Genomic DNA, 17923 nt, shown 5'->3' on the forward strand with positions numbered 1-17923 from the left:
ATACTTATCAAATTGCTTGTGCATTTTATGCTTACATATTTGAGCTTTCTTGCTGGAGGCAGTGTATTTGAGGTAAAACCCCATTTTCGATATTTCTGCAACAGTTATTAGACAATTACTTGAGATATATTTGAAAAAATATCACTCTCTTTTTATTTTTCTTGACTTTGAATCTGTGCAATTACAACGTTGTGCTGCTGAAACACTCTGCTTTTCCTGTGCTACTTATTGCAGAAGTCTGCACTAGCAGCTGCAGAAAATACGGAAAAATTTAACACTACTCCTCTTGCAATTACACTAAACAGGTGCAGACAGCATTACATTTACCGCCCTCAATCAATGGGTTTTGGCAGACAGACGTGCAAATCCACTATTCACTTGGTACATGCTGATCGAAATTCCGTTTTTCAGCTGATGTGTACTGTCACATCTCAAGTAAGGCTTTCTTCTCGGCACTTTTTTTTTACTGACAGAATTTTATCATACGAGATAGGGAGAACTGGAATGTTATCTATTGGCTAATTTCTTTCCCAGTGCCTCTCGGCTTCTTTGCAATAATTTGACAAATCTGCGGTTGCTGGATATTATAACTATTCATTTCTCTTAGTGTTGAAGAATTGTCAGATGAAATGCGTAGTCAGACATAATGTGCCTCTACGTAACCCGTCATCGAGTGCACTAAGATCGTTGAAATCGTCTGGTCCCATCTTGTACCGAAGGAATCTATTGTCCCCTGCGTTGGCAATCACTGTAATTCAGTTTTCTGGGTGAAAGACTATTTAGTTCCTCTCTATAAGTGCAAAATCTGTATCATATGGTAGAAAATTATTGTCTATAGCTAGTCATTTCTAGTCTACAGCAGTGAAATATTTATCGATGATCAGACTATGGAAAAATGCCCTAATATTTCAAACATCTCTCAGAAAATAACCAACATTTACGCTTCCGTTCAAATGAGAATAAAATGCAAACAGATATCATAATCAAAACATTCTAGTCTCGTTGCTTTTCTCTGAATGCTTTCCTTCATTGTCTGTAGCACAGTATAGAAATGCTTTTGAGAAACACTGTAAAAATTCTGGAAATGGTTGGGATACATGTTCAGTTCTTTCATTACGTCGAATATACCATGTTTCTTCCCTTTTTTCAACCAGAATGGATATGCGCAGTATCTTCTTCGCTGCTCAGCATTCAAGAGTTAAAAAACATGTAGTGCATCAGTATCTTCATATGATGAAGACGACATATTCTGATCCAATCGTAGCACGACCGTCCCGCGTCTTTCTCACAGTGAATTGCTCGCGTCCCGTTCGCACCATGACCTGACTCATCACAGACTAGAGTCCACGCCACGCTATTTCAATTCGAATTGGGCCCACGGCAAGTGGGAATGTTTTACTGATTTAACTGTCCCATCTTAAGTGAACGTGATGAGGACGATCTAAAATTCCTTCCTGTTGAACAGACAGTTCAATACTGCAACCATCTCAAGAACTTGGATCATCCTTTTCGAGCGGTCATTTATTTTGTTAGATCTAAACTGAATTCTATTACGTTCCATTCTCGGATTTTTGTCTATGCGTGTATTGTCCGAATAATTGTTTTCAGCGAAATCAGTTGTCCGATCATTAACATACAGGTACACCACACGTCAAGGGACTTCTTGTGCAGTTTGACAGGTATTAATTGCACAGCTTGGGAGTAGATCAGTCCTTTTAAATGATTGGCAGCGTGTTGACCAATTACGATATGCCGTACCGTTTCTTATCCACCAGTACAAGTGTATACAGCCATTTACACCAATGTTTTAAGAAATATGAAATGTTATGTATATATTTTCCTTACCTATCGGTTCGTTGAGTGGAAAGGTAGCAGCGTTGTTAATCAGGACGTCTACACCTCCGAGGTTGTCCTTAATCCACTTGAAGACAGACAGGATGCTACCTTCGTCACTCACATCTCCGGCGATTGCGTGAAGTTTACCGGGAGCGCCATTCAGCTCAAGTTCCTGTCACAAGAGAACCAGCGGCGTCTTGATAGAGATTACGAGGAACTCACCGGATACTTCTTATCTGTATTTGTCATGGGCGAGCGTAACCGCCTCTTTAGCCAAGTACTCGTACACTGACACGTCCACTCAAACATAGCCAGTTCGAATACAGACAGTTTCGAAACTACATCTCCTGAAAGTGGCAATGACACTGAAACAGGTATATTGGAAGTTTGTTATTTGCATTTATGGAGTTTGTACATACTTTGGATGTTTCAAACGCTAAGCGACAATTTTGTATTGCTTATTATTGGCGTGCAGTCTTAGGTCAGAGTAGCTGTGTCACTGGAAGATGTGCTTGTTTTTGTCATCGCTGCTTGGCAGCGAGAAGATGTTTAAGTAAAATTATTTGTGTTTCAGTATTGTGGAACAGAGATAAAATGTAATTAGTAATTTAGCACGAAATGAGATGTATTGAGACTAGAAAATAGTGTGAAGAAAACGAAGGTAATACTTTTTATTTATGTAGCACTGCGTTCGCGCGTAGCTTGTAATTATTGTTAAATGACACATCCATATTAGAGAACTTAAAATTTTTCTTTAAAGATGTGTAATTCTCACTCTAAGAAATTTTTTATGTTTATCAATTCTTTGTCTAACATTTGTGAGAGTAAAAGTTTGATATCAATGCTACCCTTTTAAGTGTTAATGAGTGTTGTAACACTCATACAATTAATAATATACCAGATATTTTAAAAACGGTTTGTTAAAGGAATATTTCACCAAAGAGCACTGTCCACATCCTCAATGCAAATCATTTTTATTTAAAGGAGTGTCTCACTCAAAAATGCGTATAAAATAGTTTACTTATTGTCTGGAGCATTGCACTAAGCTCTTAGCAAAGCAACGGTAGTTAAAAATTTGCAGCTGGCGCACACAGAGCAGCAAGGACCTTGTTTCCAAGCAATTACACTCCTGGAAATGGAAAAAAAGAACACATTGACACCGGTGTGTCAGACCCACCATACTTGCTCCGGACACTGCGAGAGGGCTGTACAAGCAATGATCACACGCACGGCACAGCGGACACACCAGGAACCGCGGTGTTGGCCGTCGAATGGCGCTAGCTGCGCAGCATTTGTGCACCGCCGCCGTCAGTGTCAGCCAGTTTGCCGTGGCATACGGAGCTCCATCGCAGTCTTTAACACTGGTAGCATGCCGCGACAGCGTGGACGTGAACCGCATGTGCAGTTGACGGACTTTGAGCGAGGGCGTATAGTGGGCATGCGGGAGGCCGGGTGGACGTACCGCCGAATTGCTCAACACGTGGGGCGTGAGGTCTCCACAGTACATCGATGTTGTCGCCAGTGGTCGGCGGAAGGTGCACGTGCCCGTCGACCTGGGACCGGACCGCAGCGACGCACGGATGCACGCCAAGACCGTAGGATCCTACGCAGTGCCGTAGGGGACCGCACCGCCACTTCCCAGCAAATTAGGGACACTGTTGCTCCTGGGGTATCGGCGAGGACCATTCGCAACCGTCTCCATGAAGCTGGGCTACGGTCCCGCACACCGTTAGGCCGTCTTCCGCTCACGCCCCAACATCGTGCAGCCCGCCTCCAGTGGTGTCGCGACAGGCGTGATTGGAGGGACGAATGGAGACGTGTCGTCTTCAGCGATGAGAGTCGCTTCTGCCTTGGTGCCAATGATGGTCGTATGCGTGTTTGGCGCCGTGCAGGTGAGCGCCACAATCAGGACTGCATACGACCGAGGCACACAGGGCCACCACCCGGCATCATGGTGTGGGGAGCGATCTCCTACACTGGCCGTACACCACTGGTGATCGTCGAGGGGACACTGAATAGTGCACGGTACATCCAAACCGTCATCGAACCCATCGTTCTACCATTCCTAGACCGGCAAGGGAACTTTCTGTTCCAACAGGACAATGCACGTCCGCATGTATCCCGTGCCACCCAACGTGCTCTAGAAGGTGTAAGTCAACTACCCTGGCCAGCAAGATCTCCGGATCTGTCCCCCATTGAGCATGTTTGGGACTGGATGAAGCGTCGTCTCACGCGGTCTGCACGTCCAGCACGAACGCTGGTCCAACTGAGGCGCCAGGTGGAAATGGCATGGCAAGCCGTTCCACAGGATTACATCCAGCATCTCTACGATCGTCTCCATGGGAGAATAGCAGCCTCCATTGCACTGTACTAGTGCCGACATTGTGCATGCTCTGTTGCCTGTATCTATGAGCCTGTGGTTCTGTCAGTGTGATCATGTGATGTATCTGAACCCAGGAATGTGTCAATAAAGTTTCCCCTTCCTGGGACAATGAATTCACGGTGTTCTTATTTCAATTTCCAGGAGTGTATATTAAGAGGTAAGAGATTTTGGTAATTTCCAAGAATGATTGCCTATCGAAGTCGCGTAGTCCAAACGATACGTATCGAACGTGCGACCTTAAATCGATCATCCGACTCTGGTGGCGGGCGTTATGAGTATGTTTACGGAGGTCCCTACAGCAACGACAAAAGAAGAGCGTTACAAAAATACTTGTAATTACGTTACTCGTCGTCGGTGTTGTCGTCATGTGAAAGTCCATGTGATGTGTACGCTACGGGACCAATTCCCTTTTTGCTATAGCCTGGGTCAACTCTGTCAATATCAAGCAAGAATATGGGTAAAGTGTCACATGCACAAACTTTTTCCTGCAAACGCAACTTGTGGAAATAGAGGTACTGAAACAAGTATAGTTCGTCTCTCTGTCCTGAACGCCTTTCTCTTTTAATGGAAGACTTCACAGTTTTCCACAGCCGCTCGATTTTCTGCTTGTGGATACTGGGGTCATCCGAAGACACGAACTCTGCAGAGTGGTGGACGAACTCGTGGTCGAATCCTTCTGCTCTAAGTGTCTTGTAGGACTGAAACACGTCTGTAATGTGTGTGTGTGTTTGAGGTTTACGGGCGCTAAACAGCGTGGTCATCAGCGCCCACGTCTGTAATGACTTTACTACCAGGCAGTATGAAGTGCTTTATCAGATGCACTAAAAATGGTTCAAATGGCTCTGAGCACTATGGGACCTAACATCTGAGGTCATCAGTCCCCAGACCGTAGTGGTCGCGCGGTTCCAGACTGAAGCGCCTAGAACCGCTCGGCCACACCGGCCGGCTCAGACGCACTAAAGTGACCTTGTCTCTGGACAATACTCTGACAGCGAAATACTTCCGGGACTCCCTTTGTATTCCACCAAATATCCAAATATGATCGATTTCACTCTTTAAAGGTCGCCTTCTCGGGTTCTTCCTTCTTGCTATGTGAGATTCGTCCACTACAACAAGTTTACTCGGTCCACCAATCGGCACACTGTCGTTCGTCACTACCACATAACACACTTCTCTGCAAAACCCGAAATAGTCGCACACGGTATTAGCAGATAACTCAGTTTCCGATGCTGTTCCTTGCAAGGTGTAGTCTCGAATCCAGCAAGATAGAAGAATTACGCTGGTCTGGATGGATAATTTAGAAGACTCGAACCATGTATTCTTCCTGAAACTCGTTCGTTTTCCGCACTGTCCGCAATGAAATTGTAACGGTATTTCAGCATCTAAGCTCTTCTTACGAAGTTTTACACAGTTTGCACCACCAGTCTGCACGGTCCCTCGTTTCCTCGTCCGGAAGTACTCCATAAAAAATGGCTCTGAGCACTATGGGACTTAACTGTTGAGGTCATCAGTCCCCTAGAACTTAGAACTACTTAAACCTAACTAACCTAAGGACATCACACACATCCCGCGCCCTAAAACCAAAACAAAATCCATGCCCGAGGCAGGATTCGAACCTGCGACCGTAGCGGTCGCGCTGTTCCAGACTGTAGCCCCTAGAACCGCTCGGCCACAAACCGGCCGGCGGAAGTACTCCATATTCGCGACAAAAAGTCAAACAATTTTCTACGCTGGATAAGCATGGAATCAGATTTTTCCGTGTGAGAGAATCCGCCGAAGAAGCGTCAAGAACACCAGACATCCCACTCACAACCGATATAAATCGTCTGGGTTTCCCTGGCAACTCAGAAACAATTCACGGAGATATGTAATTTTAAGCAACTAAGGGAACGACAGAAAACAGATAAAAATGACGATCTGAAATAATTGATGATAACGCCCGCCACCACAGTCGCATAATCGATCTAGGATGACACGTTCGATATGTATCATTTGGACCACGCGACTTCGATAGGCAATCATTCTTCGAAATTACCGAGATTTTTATTGCAGAATTATCTACGCACAGGGACACTTTCATAAACAGCATTATTAACCACATCATTAACGCATAGGGACCACTTTAATTACACAAAGATATTAACTGTAAAGATCAGGATTTAATCAGTTTGCACATTTCTTTTAGAAAGACTATAAAACCTGGGCCAGATTTATGTTTTATTCTCGCAGGCTGGCGTATTCAGTTTCTCTCGCAGTTGGAAAAGCACAAAGCTAAACAACAGGCAAGTTACAACCAATCAACAGCACGAGTTCAAAATCCAAATCAAATCAAAGAAAACAAAATATTTAAAGGAAATCTTCAACATGAAAGATATTTAGTAGTCAATGCTTTGCGTTTAAGCAGTCATTCTGTCTCCACCGTCTCATTGCGGACTGGTGCACGATGCAGTCAACAGTAAAGCAGGTGGGTTTCAAATGGCTCTAATGGCTCTGAGTACTATGGGACTTAACTTCTAAGTTCATCGGTCCCCTAGAACTTAGAACTACTTAAACCTAACTAACCTAAGGACATCACACACATCCATGCCCGAGGCAGGTTGCGACCGTAGCGGTCGCGCGGTTCCAGACTGTAGCGCCTAGAACAGCTCGGCCACCTCGGCCGGCTGGTGGGTTTCAACTGCAACACTACATTAGGTCGTGAAGGACAGGCTGGCCTGCAACTATTCGACAAAGGTAAATGAGGCACCTGCTCGCTTAAAAATTATCTCCAGATACTTCCAGATGAAAAAAGGTGGATGTGACTATTTCCAACATCACCGCGATGTAATGTGTACCACTGACTGAAAGAGAATCAATGCAGATCGAGTTTACATCAAAAGTTCGTTTGATTTTATTGATTATTTTTCGTTTCCACATTCATATCTTCGACTTTTAAATGCAGTGTTACAGCTAAAGCAGAGCGGCACTGATTGTCTATCGTTTGGTTTCACCTGTAATAAATGTTTTAACATTTTCTTCTACTACTCTACAGAAATATGTCAACGACATTATTTCACTCGGGAGTCGGGGGTGAGAGAGGCGACCTAGAATGATATGAAAACAGAAGTAACTCACTTCATGATGCAGCTTTAGTAGACCATTCGTTCTTACTAGCGGGTTCAGCAAACTACGTTTCCATTCTCAGATTTGAAAAGCAAAGATCGAGCAAGCACAAAACTGAGTGTGGGGTATCTACAGAACATTGTTAACATACTCTGAGGTGACTAAAGACATGTGACACCTCTTAATATCGTTGGGACCTACTTTTGCATGGCGTAGTGCAGTGATTCGACGTGGCATGGACTCAGCAATTCGTTGGAAGTCACCTGTAGAAATGTTGAGCCATGCTGTCTCTACAGTCGTCTGTAATTGCGAAAGTGTTGCCTGTGCAGGGTTTCGTACACGAACTGATGTCTAGTTTATGTCCCATAAATATTCGATGGGATTCATGTCGGGCGATGTGGGTGGCCAGATCATTCGCGCGACTTGTTCAGAATGTTCTTCAAACCAATCACAGACAATTGTGGTCCGGTGACATGGAGCGTCGTCATGGGAACGGGAAGTCTGTGAATAGCCGGAAATTGTCTCCAAGTAAGCAAATATAACCATTTCCAGTTAGTTATCTGCTGAATTGGACCTTTGGACCCCGCCTATTCCATTATGGAGCCATCACCAGCTTGCACATATCCTTGTTCACAACTTGGGTCCATGGCTTCAGGAGGCCTACGCCACACTCGAACCCTACCATGAGCTCTTAACAACAGATATGTAGACTCATCTGATAAGGCCACGGTTTTCCAGCAGTGTAGGGTACAATCGATACGGTCAAGAGCCCCGCTGCAGGCCATGTCGTGCAGTTAGCAAAGACACTCTTGTCCTCTTCTGCTGCCACAGCCCATTAACGCCAAATTTCGCCCCTCGGTCCTAACGGATTCGTTCGTCGTACGGCCCACATTGATTCACGCAGTGTTGTTTGTCTGTTAGCACTGACATCATCTAACGCAAACGTCGCTGCTCTCGGTCGTTAAGTGAAGACCGCCGGCCACTGCGTTGCCTGTAGCTAATGCATGAAATTTGGTTTTCTCGTGACGCAGTGGATCTCGGAATATTGAATTCCTTGACGATTTCCGAAATGGAATGTCCTATGTGTCTAGCTCCAACTACCATTCCAGTTAAAAGTCTGTTAATTCCCGTCGTGCGACCGTAATAACATTGGAAACCTTTTCACATGAATCACGTGAGTAAATATGCCAGATCTGCCAATGCACTGGCCTTTCATACTTTATCTTGCCTACACGATACTACCATCATCTGCATATGCCCATGACTTTTATCACCTTAGTGTAATACGGATCCATATACACAATCTCTCCGGCGTTTGGGGAATATTCTCGGTCCTATGAAGGCGTGCCGTCGGAACCAGAAATGTCGAGGCGGCTATCAAATCCTCGAGCGCTGTCACATATAGAGACTTTCGAAAATAATTCACGTTCGATACAGTATTTATGTTTCAGATTGAATGAAATTTTCACTCTACAGCGGAGTGTGCGATGATATGAAACTTCCTGGCAGATTAAAACTGTGTGCCGGACCGAGACTCGAACTCGGAACCTTTACCTTTCGCGGGCTAGTGCTCTACCAAGGTCCCGAGTTAGAGTCTCGGTCCAGCACACAGTTTTAATTTATGTTTCAGATGTTACCAAAATTACTTTTGTAGTTTTCATAACAACTTTAACGCTGGAAGTTTTCTACAAGATCAAAGAGAACGCATATTCCTCAGCGACAACGATTTTCGTTACATGGGCTATTTTATTTTTTATCTATGAATAATTTTACGTTTTCACAATAAAATATTTGCTAGACATATCTTATAATCTTTTAGAGTGTTCCTAAATTTTTTACCGAAAACATATTACTGTTTCTTGCTTTTGCCTCAGACTGAAGTAATAAAAAAACGATGTCCATCTTATTGCATGGCCGAGAGACTCCTGCTGATGAAGTATACGAGAAAACTAGTTTCAGCTTTGTTACATTGGAGACAACACGGTGTCGAGTAGAGAGGAAAGCTAGCCCACTTGTACGAGTAACAACGATTCCACGATAAATGCGCCAATGAACTCTTATTACTCTTTTGGCAGTGGTGGGCCTGAGGATGGTGGTAATGTGCCGTCGAAGCTAATCGTGTGAGACAATAAAGATAATCTCAAGATGCAGCTGCGGTGTTACTTTTTTTCCCATTTTCTCATAAAACAAAACATATTTCTTGAAAGTGTCTTGTAAAGTTAGGTTTTACTTTTTTTCGTAACAACTGGTAATAATTTTCTTTTGAAAAGTACTCCACGGTATTCTAGACTAAAAATAAAGATGTCCGAAAGCACTGGACAGGGATGGCCAAAAATCGCACACTCGCTAAAAAATGACAATGTCATACAACAGGTATTATTCTGCTGTGAAAAAATTTCGCAATACCACTCACACTCTACCCTTCACCTACAAGCTGGCAGGAAAATGGCAGGGGTGTAAGGTACTATCTTTCTTCATTTTGGTGGAAAGTAGGTTCAACTGTCGAGATGCTGGTGTTGGCCAGAGAAGAGTTTAATAAGTGTATTACTTGTAAGCATACAGCTAAGCACAATATCTATCGTTGTTTGATGTCATAGTTCCCTACAATGCTTGCTCAAAAGCCACCCTGCAAACCAGATAGCCGAAGCCAACACGCGCAGCCACAACTGATGGGCTAAATGCATCACAGTTGTAATTAAACTTCAAAAATGTCGTGAAAAAACCAGCACTCCTAATGAACGGCTCATAAGGCAACACATGTGCTGGGGAAAATCGTCGTCCCAAAAGGCTGCAGAGGGGGTGGTGGCTGGGTGTGTGTTCTCATCGACAGACGTTTACAAACCGCCGAAAATCGAGACCCTCTTACCTCCAATCATGCCTCCCCTCTCTCCATCCAGCCTTCCTCCTACACGGTGGGGGGGGGGGAGGGGGAGAAGGGACACACAGACCTTTTCAAAAGGCCAGATGCTCCTCCGAACGCCTCATTGCACTAGCTGGTCCTATGCCAACACAATAGTGTGTATAGTCAACTAAGCAACAAGAGATAAAAGGATGACCGCCCCAAGTGCTAGTTGTTCGTCTGAAATACATCGACAGAACCCCCACACAGCGCCTACCTGGTCAGGGGGTGACCATCCACAGATTAGGCATGCTCTCATGGCCTCCAATAGGCCTGTCGTTCTGCAATGGAGGACACTTTTATTTAATGTCAATCTAACTCTTCTACATGTACATCTACATACATACTCCGCAATCCACCATACGGTGCGTGGCGGATGGTACCTCGTACCACAACTAGCATCTTCTCTCCCTGTTCCACTTCCAAACAGAACGAGGGAAAACTGACTGCCTATATGCCTCTGTACGAGCCCTAATCTCTCTTATCTTATCTTTGTGGTCTCTCCGCAAATGTAAGTTGGCGGCAGTAAAATTGTATGCAGTCAGCCTCAAGTGCTGGTTCTCTAAATTTCCTCAGTAGCGATTCACGAAAATAACGCTTCCTTTCCTCTAGAGACTCCCACCCGAGTTCCTGAAGCATTTCCGTAACACTCGCATGATGATCAAACCTACCAGTAACAAATCTAGGAGCCCGCCTCTGAATTGCTTCCATGTCCTCCCTCAATCCGACCTGATAGGGATCCCAAACGCTCGAGCAGTACTCAAGAATAGGTCGTATTAGCGTTCCTTTACACATGAACCACATCTTCCCAAAATTCTACCAATGAACCGAAGACGACTATCCGCCTTCCCCACAACTGCCATTACATGCTTGTCCCACTTCATATCGCTCTGCAGTGTTATGCCCAACTATTTAATCGACGTGACTGTGTCAAGCGCTACACTACTAATGGAGTATTCAATCATTACAGGATTATTTCTCCTATTCATCTGCATTAATTTACATTTATCTATATTTAGAGTTAGCTGCCATTCTTTACACCAATCACAAATCCTGTCCAAGTCATCTTGTATCCGCCAACTGTCACTCAACGACGACACCTTCCCGTACACCACAGCATCATCAGCAAACAGCCACACATTGCTATCCACCCTATCCAAAAGATCATTTATGTAGGTAGAAAACAACAGCGGACCTACCACACTTCCCTCGGGCACTCCAGATGATACCCTCACCTACGATGAATACTCACCATCGAGGACAACGTACTGGGTCCTATTACTTAAGAAGCATCTTATCTTCCACAGTCACTCACAGATTTTCGTTACCCCAAATTCTACAGTTTTGCTTTATTCCGAACACTCTGAAAATTTACTGCAAATATCTTGAGAGCTTAAGTGTCTTTACACTGAGAGCGTCCTGATTTCCTTGCCTGCACGTCGACTGGTGAGTGTTCATCAGGACACCTCGCACTACTGCCTAGCCTAAAAAACCCCAATGTGCACGCCACAAGTACTCTGCTACCGGAGTAGCCGCTTCCTTTGTGTAGCGCACCCATGACCTATCTAAGGGCGTCCTACAATTCCCCACCCAATAGCGCAAGTCTAGAAATCTGCAGCCAAGACCGTCAGAGAGTCGACGAAGCCTCTGGCTGAGACCCTCCACTCGGCTCCAAACCAAAGGACCCCGATCCACTCTGGGAACGATGCTGCAAATAGAGAGCTCTGCTTGCACCCCGCGTGCGAGGCCAGCAGTCTTCACCAAATCCACCAGCCGCTCGCACGAACTGAGGATCGCCTCAGAACCCAAGCGACAGGCATCATTAGTGCCGACGAGAGCAACTACACTCCCGGAAATGGAAAAAAGAACACATTGACACCGGTGTGTCAGACCCACCATACTTGCTCCGGACACTGCGAGAGGGCTGTACAAGCAATGATCACACGCACGGCACAGCGGACACACCAGGAACCGCGGTGTTGGCCGTCGAATGGCGCTAGCTGCGCAGCATTTGTGCACCGCCGCCGTCAGTGTCAGCCAGTTTGCCGTGGCATACGGAGCTCCATCGCAGTCTTTAACACTGGTAGCATGCCGCGACAGCGTGGACGTGAACCGTATGTGCAGTTGACGGACTTTGAGCGAGGGCGTATAGTGGGCATGCGGGAGGCCGGGTGGACGTACCGCCGAATTGCTCAACACGTGGGGCGTGAGGTCTCCACAGTACATCGATGTTGTCGCCAGTGGTCGGCGGAAGGTGCACGTGCCCGTCGACCTGGGACCGGACCGCAGCGACGCACGGATGCACGCCAAGACCGTAGGATCCTACGCAGTGCCGTAGGGGACCGCACCGCCACTTCCCAGCAAATTAGGGACACTGTTGCTCCTGGGGTATCGGCGAGGACCATTCGCAACCGTCTCCATGAAGCTGGGCTACGGTCCCGCACACCGTTAGGCCGTCTTCCGCTCACGCCCCAACATCGTGCAGCCCGCCTCCAGTGGTGTCGCGACAGGCGTGAATGGAGGGACGAATGGAGACGTGTCGTCTTCAGCGATGAGAGTCGCTTCTGCCTTGGTGCCAATGATGGTCGTATGCGTGTTTGGCGCCGTGCAGGTGAGCGCCACAATCAGGACTGCATACGACCGAGGCACACAGGGCCAACACCCGGCATCATGGTGTGGGGAGCGATCTCCTACACTGGCCGTACACCACTGGTGATCGTCGAGGGGACACTGAATAGTGCACGGTACATCCAAACCGTCATCGAACCCATCGTTCTACCATTCCTAGACCGGCAAGGGAACTTGCTGTTCCAACAGGACAATGCACGTCCGCATGTATTCCGTGCCACCCAACGTGCTCTAGAAGGTGTAAGTCAACTATCCTGGCCAGCAAGATCTCCGGATCTGTCCCCCATTGAGCATGTTTGGGACTGGATGAAGCGTCGTCTCACGCGGTCTGCACGTCCAGCACGAACGCTGGTCCAACTGAGGCGCCAGGTGGAAATGGCATGGCAAGCCGTTCCACAGGACTACATCCAGCATCTCTACGATCGTCTCCATGGGAGAATAGCAGCCTGCATTGCTGCGAAAGGTGGATATACACTGTACTAGTGCCGACATTGTGCATGCTGTGTTGCCTGTGTCTATGTGCCTGTGGTTCTGTCAGTGTGATCATGTGATGTATCTGACCCCAGGAATGTGTCAATAAAGTTTCCCCTTCCTGGGACAATGAATTCACGGTGTTCTTATTTCAATTTCCAGGAGTGTACTTGCAGACGACTGCACCCCGTACGCTCGATAGCCGCTGGCAAGGACGCCTCCACAACTTGGATGAGGCCCCCCGGCAGAAAAACACAGTGCACGTTGGATTTCTTTCCAGCCCTGTACGCCATTTCCCTAAGGGGCTGCATCACCCGACTAGCGTTGGAGCTCCCAATAACCAGCAAGCCTTTGCCCCTGTGTGCCTGCTTGGGCCCTGCTGAAGGAGCGGCCACCTGCCCACTGACAGGATGAACGGGCGAGGCCAGCCGGGCAGCCTCCACATTGACCCTCCTCCTCGAGCGACGCTAACGCGTTGCAGTCCGCCACTCACCCTGAGGTGAGGGCGGCCCCTACACGCCGGGTACACTAGAAGGTGCCTCGGCGGCTGAGTCAGCGGACGCAGCAAGCGACACCTGGGGTGTCTTAAGCGATGCGCCAGACCCTACGCCGTCGCTGCACCTCGAGGCAGCAGCATGAAGGCACGCACACACCCTATCCATCTTACTGTTAATATCTAATCGACTCCGCGAATTTATACTCTACGGCTATCAATAAGCAATATTACTCCTATCAAATACGAGAATTCGCAAGGATTTTATGTAATTAAATATGCAAGCGCTCAAACACTCGGAAAGAAATTAAGAATCAAACTACAAAACAAATATGAACGCTAAATATGTGACTTGCTACGGCACTGCTGCTGCACTGATACTTCACCAGCTGCTGCTCACGGCTCTTTCTTGCACTCTCTTAAATGTGTTTCTCGGGAAAACTGGACCCCTCTGGAACAACAACGTAACTCCTGAGAACAGTCCAATTGGCTTTTTCAAAAGTCGGCTGCTTGGAAAACAGGAAGCGTTCACCCTAAAGCGACTGCAGACGTCAGAGCACACCAGAGCACACCACAGTGTATTCAGTACAATGCGCCTTTGCGAGCACGTAGCTGGGCAGTAGCATTGTCTTGTTGGAATAATAAATCATTGACCTCATTTTCATTCAGCAGAGCGATAAATGGATGAATTATCTGGGAACAATAAATATCAAAAGTGATGATGGTAGCATCGAAAAGGATAGACCCTATAATTCGCGCTCGCGTTATGGCAAACCACACTCCGATTTTCTCTCCATGCAATAGTGTTTCACTTAAGGAATCTGCACATTCTAATAAGAAAATTCCGGAATTTTGGGAGTTAATGAAACAAGATAGGTGAAACTAATCCTCAACAGTGAAAAACGTTCGATCTAAAACACCAACTCCATGACAGTTAACAAATATCTGAAACCATTGACAATATGTTATTAGTTTCACTTGGTCCATACAACATAATTAGTGCAGTGCAGTAATTTTATACGGATACATCCCCAGTTCTTAGGTTACGGCTTTTTGTGCTCGTAGCAGAGATTTTAGCTACCTTTCGATAATCTCTTCATTTATTTGTTGGACTCTGCAGCATGATGTCCGTAATGTCGTGAATATCTACATCTACATCGATACTCTGCAAATCACATTTAAGTGCCTGGCAGAGGGTTCATCGAACCACCTTGACAATTCTCTATTATTCCAATCTTGTATAGCGCGTTGAAAGAATGAACATCTGTATTTTTCCGTAAGAGCTCTGATTTCCCTTATTTTATCTTGGTGATCGTTCCTCCCAATGTAATTCGGTATCAACAAAATATTTTCGCATTCGGAGGAGATAGTTGGTGTTTGAAATTTCGTGAGAAGATTCCGTCGCAACGAAAAACGCGTTTCTTTTAATGATGTCCATCCCAAATCCTGTATCATTCTGTGACACTCCCTCCCATATTTAACGATAATACAATACGTGCTGCCTTTCTTTGAACTTTTTCGATGTACTCCGTCAGTCCTATCTGGTAAGGATAGCAGTATTCTAAGAGAGGACGGACAAGCGTAGCGTAGCAGTCTCCTTAGTAGGTCTGTTACATGTCCTGCCAATAAAACGCAGTCTTTGGTTTGCCTTCCCCGCAAGACTTTCTATGTGTTCCTTCCAATTTAAGCTGTTCGTGATTGTAATACCTAGGTATTTAGTTGAATTTACGGCTTTTAGATTAGACTGATTTATCATGTAACCCAAGTTTAACGAGTTCCTTTTAGCACTCATGTGGATGACCTCACACTTTTCTTTATTTAAGGTCAACTGCCACTTTTCGCACCATTCCGATATTTCTTCTAAATATTTTTGCAGTTTGTTTTGACCATCTGATGACTTTATTAGTCGATAAACTACAGCGTCACCTGCAAACAACCGAAGACGGCTGTTCAGATTGTCTCCCAAATCGCTTATAAGGAACAGCAAAGGGCCTATAACACTACCTTGGGGAACGCCAGAAATCACTTCTGTTTTACTCGATGACTTTCCGTCAATTACTACGAACTGTTACCTCTCTGACAGAAAATCACAAATCCAGTCAAATAACAGGCGATATTCCATAAATACGCAATTTCACTACGAGCCGCTTGTGTGGTACAGTGTCAAAAGCCTTCCGGAAATCCAGAAATACGGAATCCATCTGCAATCCCTTGTCAATAGCACTCAGCACTTCATGTGAATAAAGAGCTAGTTGTGTTTCACAAGAACGATGTTTTCTAAACCCATGTTGACTGTGTGACAATAGACGGTTTTCTTCGAGGTAATTCATTATGTTCGAACACAATATATGTTCTAAAATCCTGCCGGCCGGGTTGGCCGAGCGTTTCTAGGCGCTACAGTCTAGAACCGTGCGACCGCTACGGTCGCAGGTTCGAATTCTGCCTCGGGCATGGATGTGTGTGATGTCCTTAGGTTAGTTAGGTTTAAGTAGTTCTAAGTTCTAGGGGACTGATGACCTCAGCAGTTAAGTCCCCTAGTGCTCAGAGCCATTTGAACCATTTCTAAAATCTTGCTGCATATCGAAGTTAACGATATGGGCCTGTAATTTAGTCGATTACTCCTACTACCTGTCTTGAATATTGGTGTGACCTGTGCAACCTTCCAGTCTTTGGGTACGGATCTTTCGTCGAGCGAACGGTTGTATATGACTGCTAAGTATGGAACTAATGCATCAGCATACTTCGAAAGGAACCTAATTGGTATACAGTCTGGACCAGAAGACTTGCTTTTATTAAGCCATTTAAGTTGCTTCACTATTCCGAGGATATTTACTTCTACGTTACTCATGTTGGCAACTGTTCTCGATTCGAATTCTGGAATATTTACTTCATCTTCTTTTGTGAAGGCATTTCGGAAGGGTGTGTTTAGTAATTCGGCTTTGGCAGCACTGTCTTCGATAGTATCTCCATTGCTACCGTACAGAGAAGGTATTGATTGTTTTTTGCCGCTAACGTACTTCACATACGACCAGAACCTCTTTGGATTTTCTGACAGGTTTCGAGACAAAGTTTCGTTGTGGAAACTGTTAAAGGCATCTCGCATTTAAGTCCGCGCTAAATTTCGAGCTTCTGTAAAAGATCACCTATCTTGGGGATTTTGCGTCTGTTTAAATTCGGCATGTTTGTTTCGTTGTTACTGCAACAGTGTTCTAACACATTTTGTGTACCAAGGAGGATCAGCTCCGTCGTTTGTTAATTTATTTGGTACAAATCTCTGAAGCTTCCGTTCTGTTAAAATTGTGGGCCTACCAGTTCGTGGTGCACCATGAACTGAACCTGTTGCCGGGAATTTGCGAATTAAATCACGCACAGTGTCACGATGTGGACATCTCGAAGCAGAAAAATGGAATCCAATTTGCCGCCTCACAAGCTCTCTAAAAACGCTCTCTCTGTAATTGTAAGCATTCAGACCACACTAAGATCACACAACAACTAGACAATAACAGAAGTAACATCAACAAACATATACACAGCACTAATACTCCCATCCTACCACTGCTGGGTCAGGGAACACATGCATGCAAGATCTGAATGTGCTGCCAAACTCATCGCAAGGCGAGACACGCAATACTCTCCACTCCATAAAATAAAAAATAAAATAAAATAAAAAAAACTGGCAGCCATACGGTCTCATTGTAAGACTGTATCTAGGAAAACAAGTTAGGACACAGAGTGTGTGTACGAGTACCTTGATCTTGTCAACCCTCCTGGCCATTCCCACGACGGTGAGTCCTTCTTTCAGCAGTGCCTGCGCTGTGGCAGCGCCGATGCCCGCACTGGCGCCAGTAACCAGTGCGACACGTCCCTTGTATTTGTCGATACTCATGGCTCTGTGGACAGAGTGGTCAACTAGTCAGGATCTCAGGCACAACTAATGGAGATATTCTAGCCACACTGTCTTCTATATGTGTACATGTATACTACAAGTTATCAGCAAAATTTACTCTGGTGTCATGTGATAGAGATAGAAGCTATCATGTGAGGGAAACAGTGTATTAGAGCAGCAAATAGAGCTTCCGATGATCAACACTGTACGTAAAGACTGGTATGT

At 45.6% G+C, this 17923-nt stretch overlaps 1 protein-coding gene across 1 annotated transcript in view; it reads right to left on the reverse strand.

Annotated features, from left to right (window-relative positions):
* LOC126151992 (dehydrogenase/reductase SDR family member 11-like) overlaps positions 1-17698 on the reverse strand; it is an 87421-nt gene extending 69723 nt beyond the window's left edge. Inside the window, exons 1-2 of the mRNA XM_049915977.1 lie at positions 17555-17698; positions 1846-2008 (exon numbers count right to left, since the gene is read on the reverse strand). Of these exons, the coding sequence (XP_049771934.1) occupies positions 1846-2008; positions 17555-17698 (307 nt within the window). The remainder of the gene's footprint in view (positions 1-1845; positions 2009-17554) is intronic.
* Positions 17699-17923: the final 225 nt, after the last annotated feature.

Source organism: Schistocerca cancellata, chromosome 2 (assembly GCF_023864275.1).
Source record: "Schistocerca cancellata isolate TAMUIC-IGC-003103 chromosome 2, iqSchCanc2.1, whole genome shotgun sequence".
Lineage (NCBI taxonomy): Eukaryota > Metazoa > Arthropoda > Insecta > Orthoptera > Acrididae > Schistocerca > Schistocerca cancellata.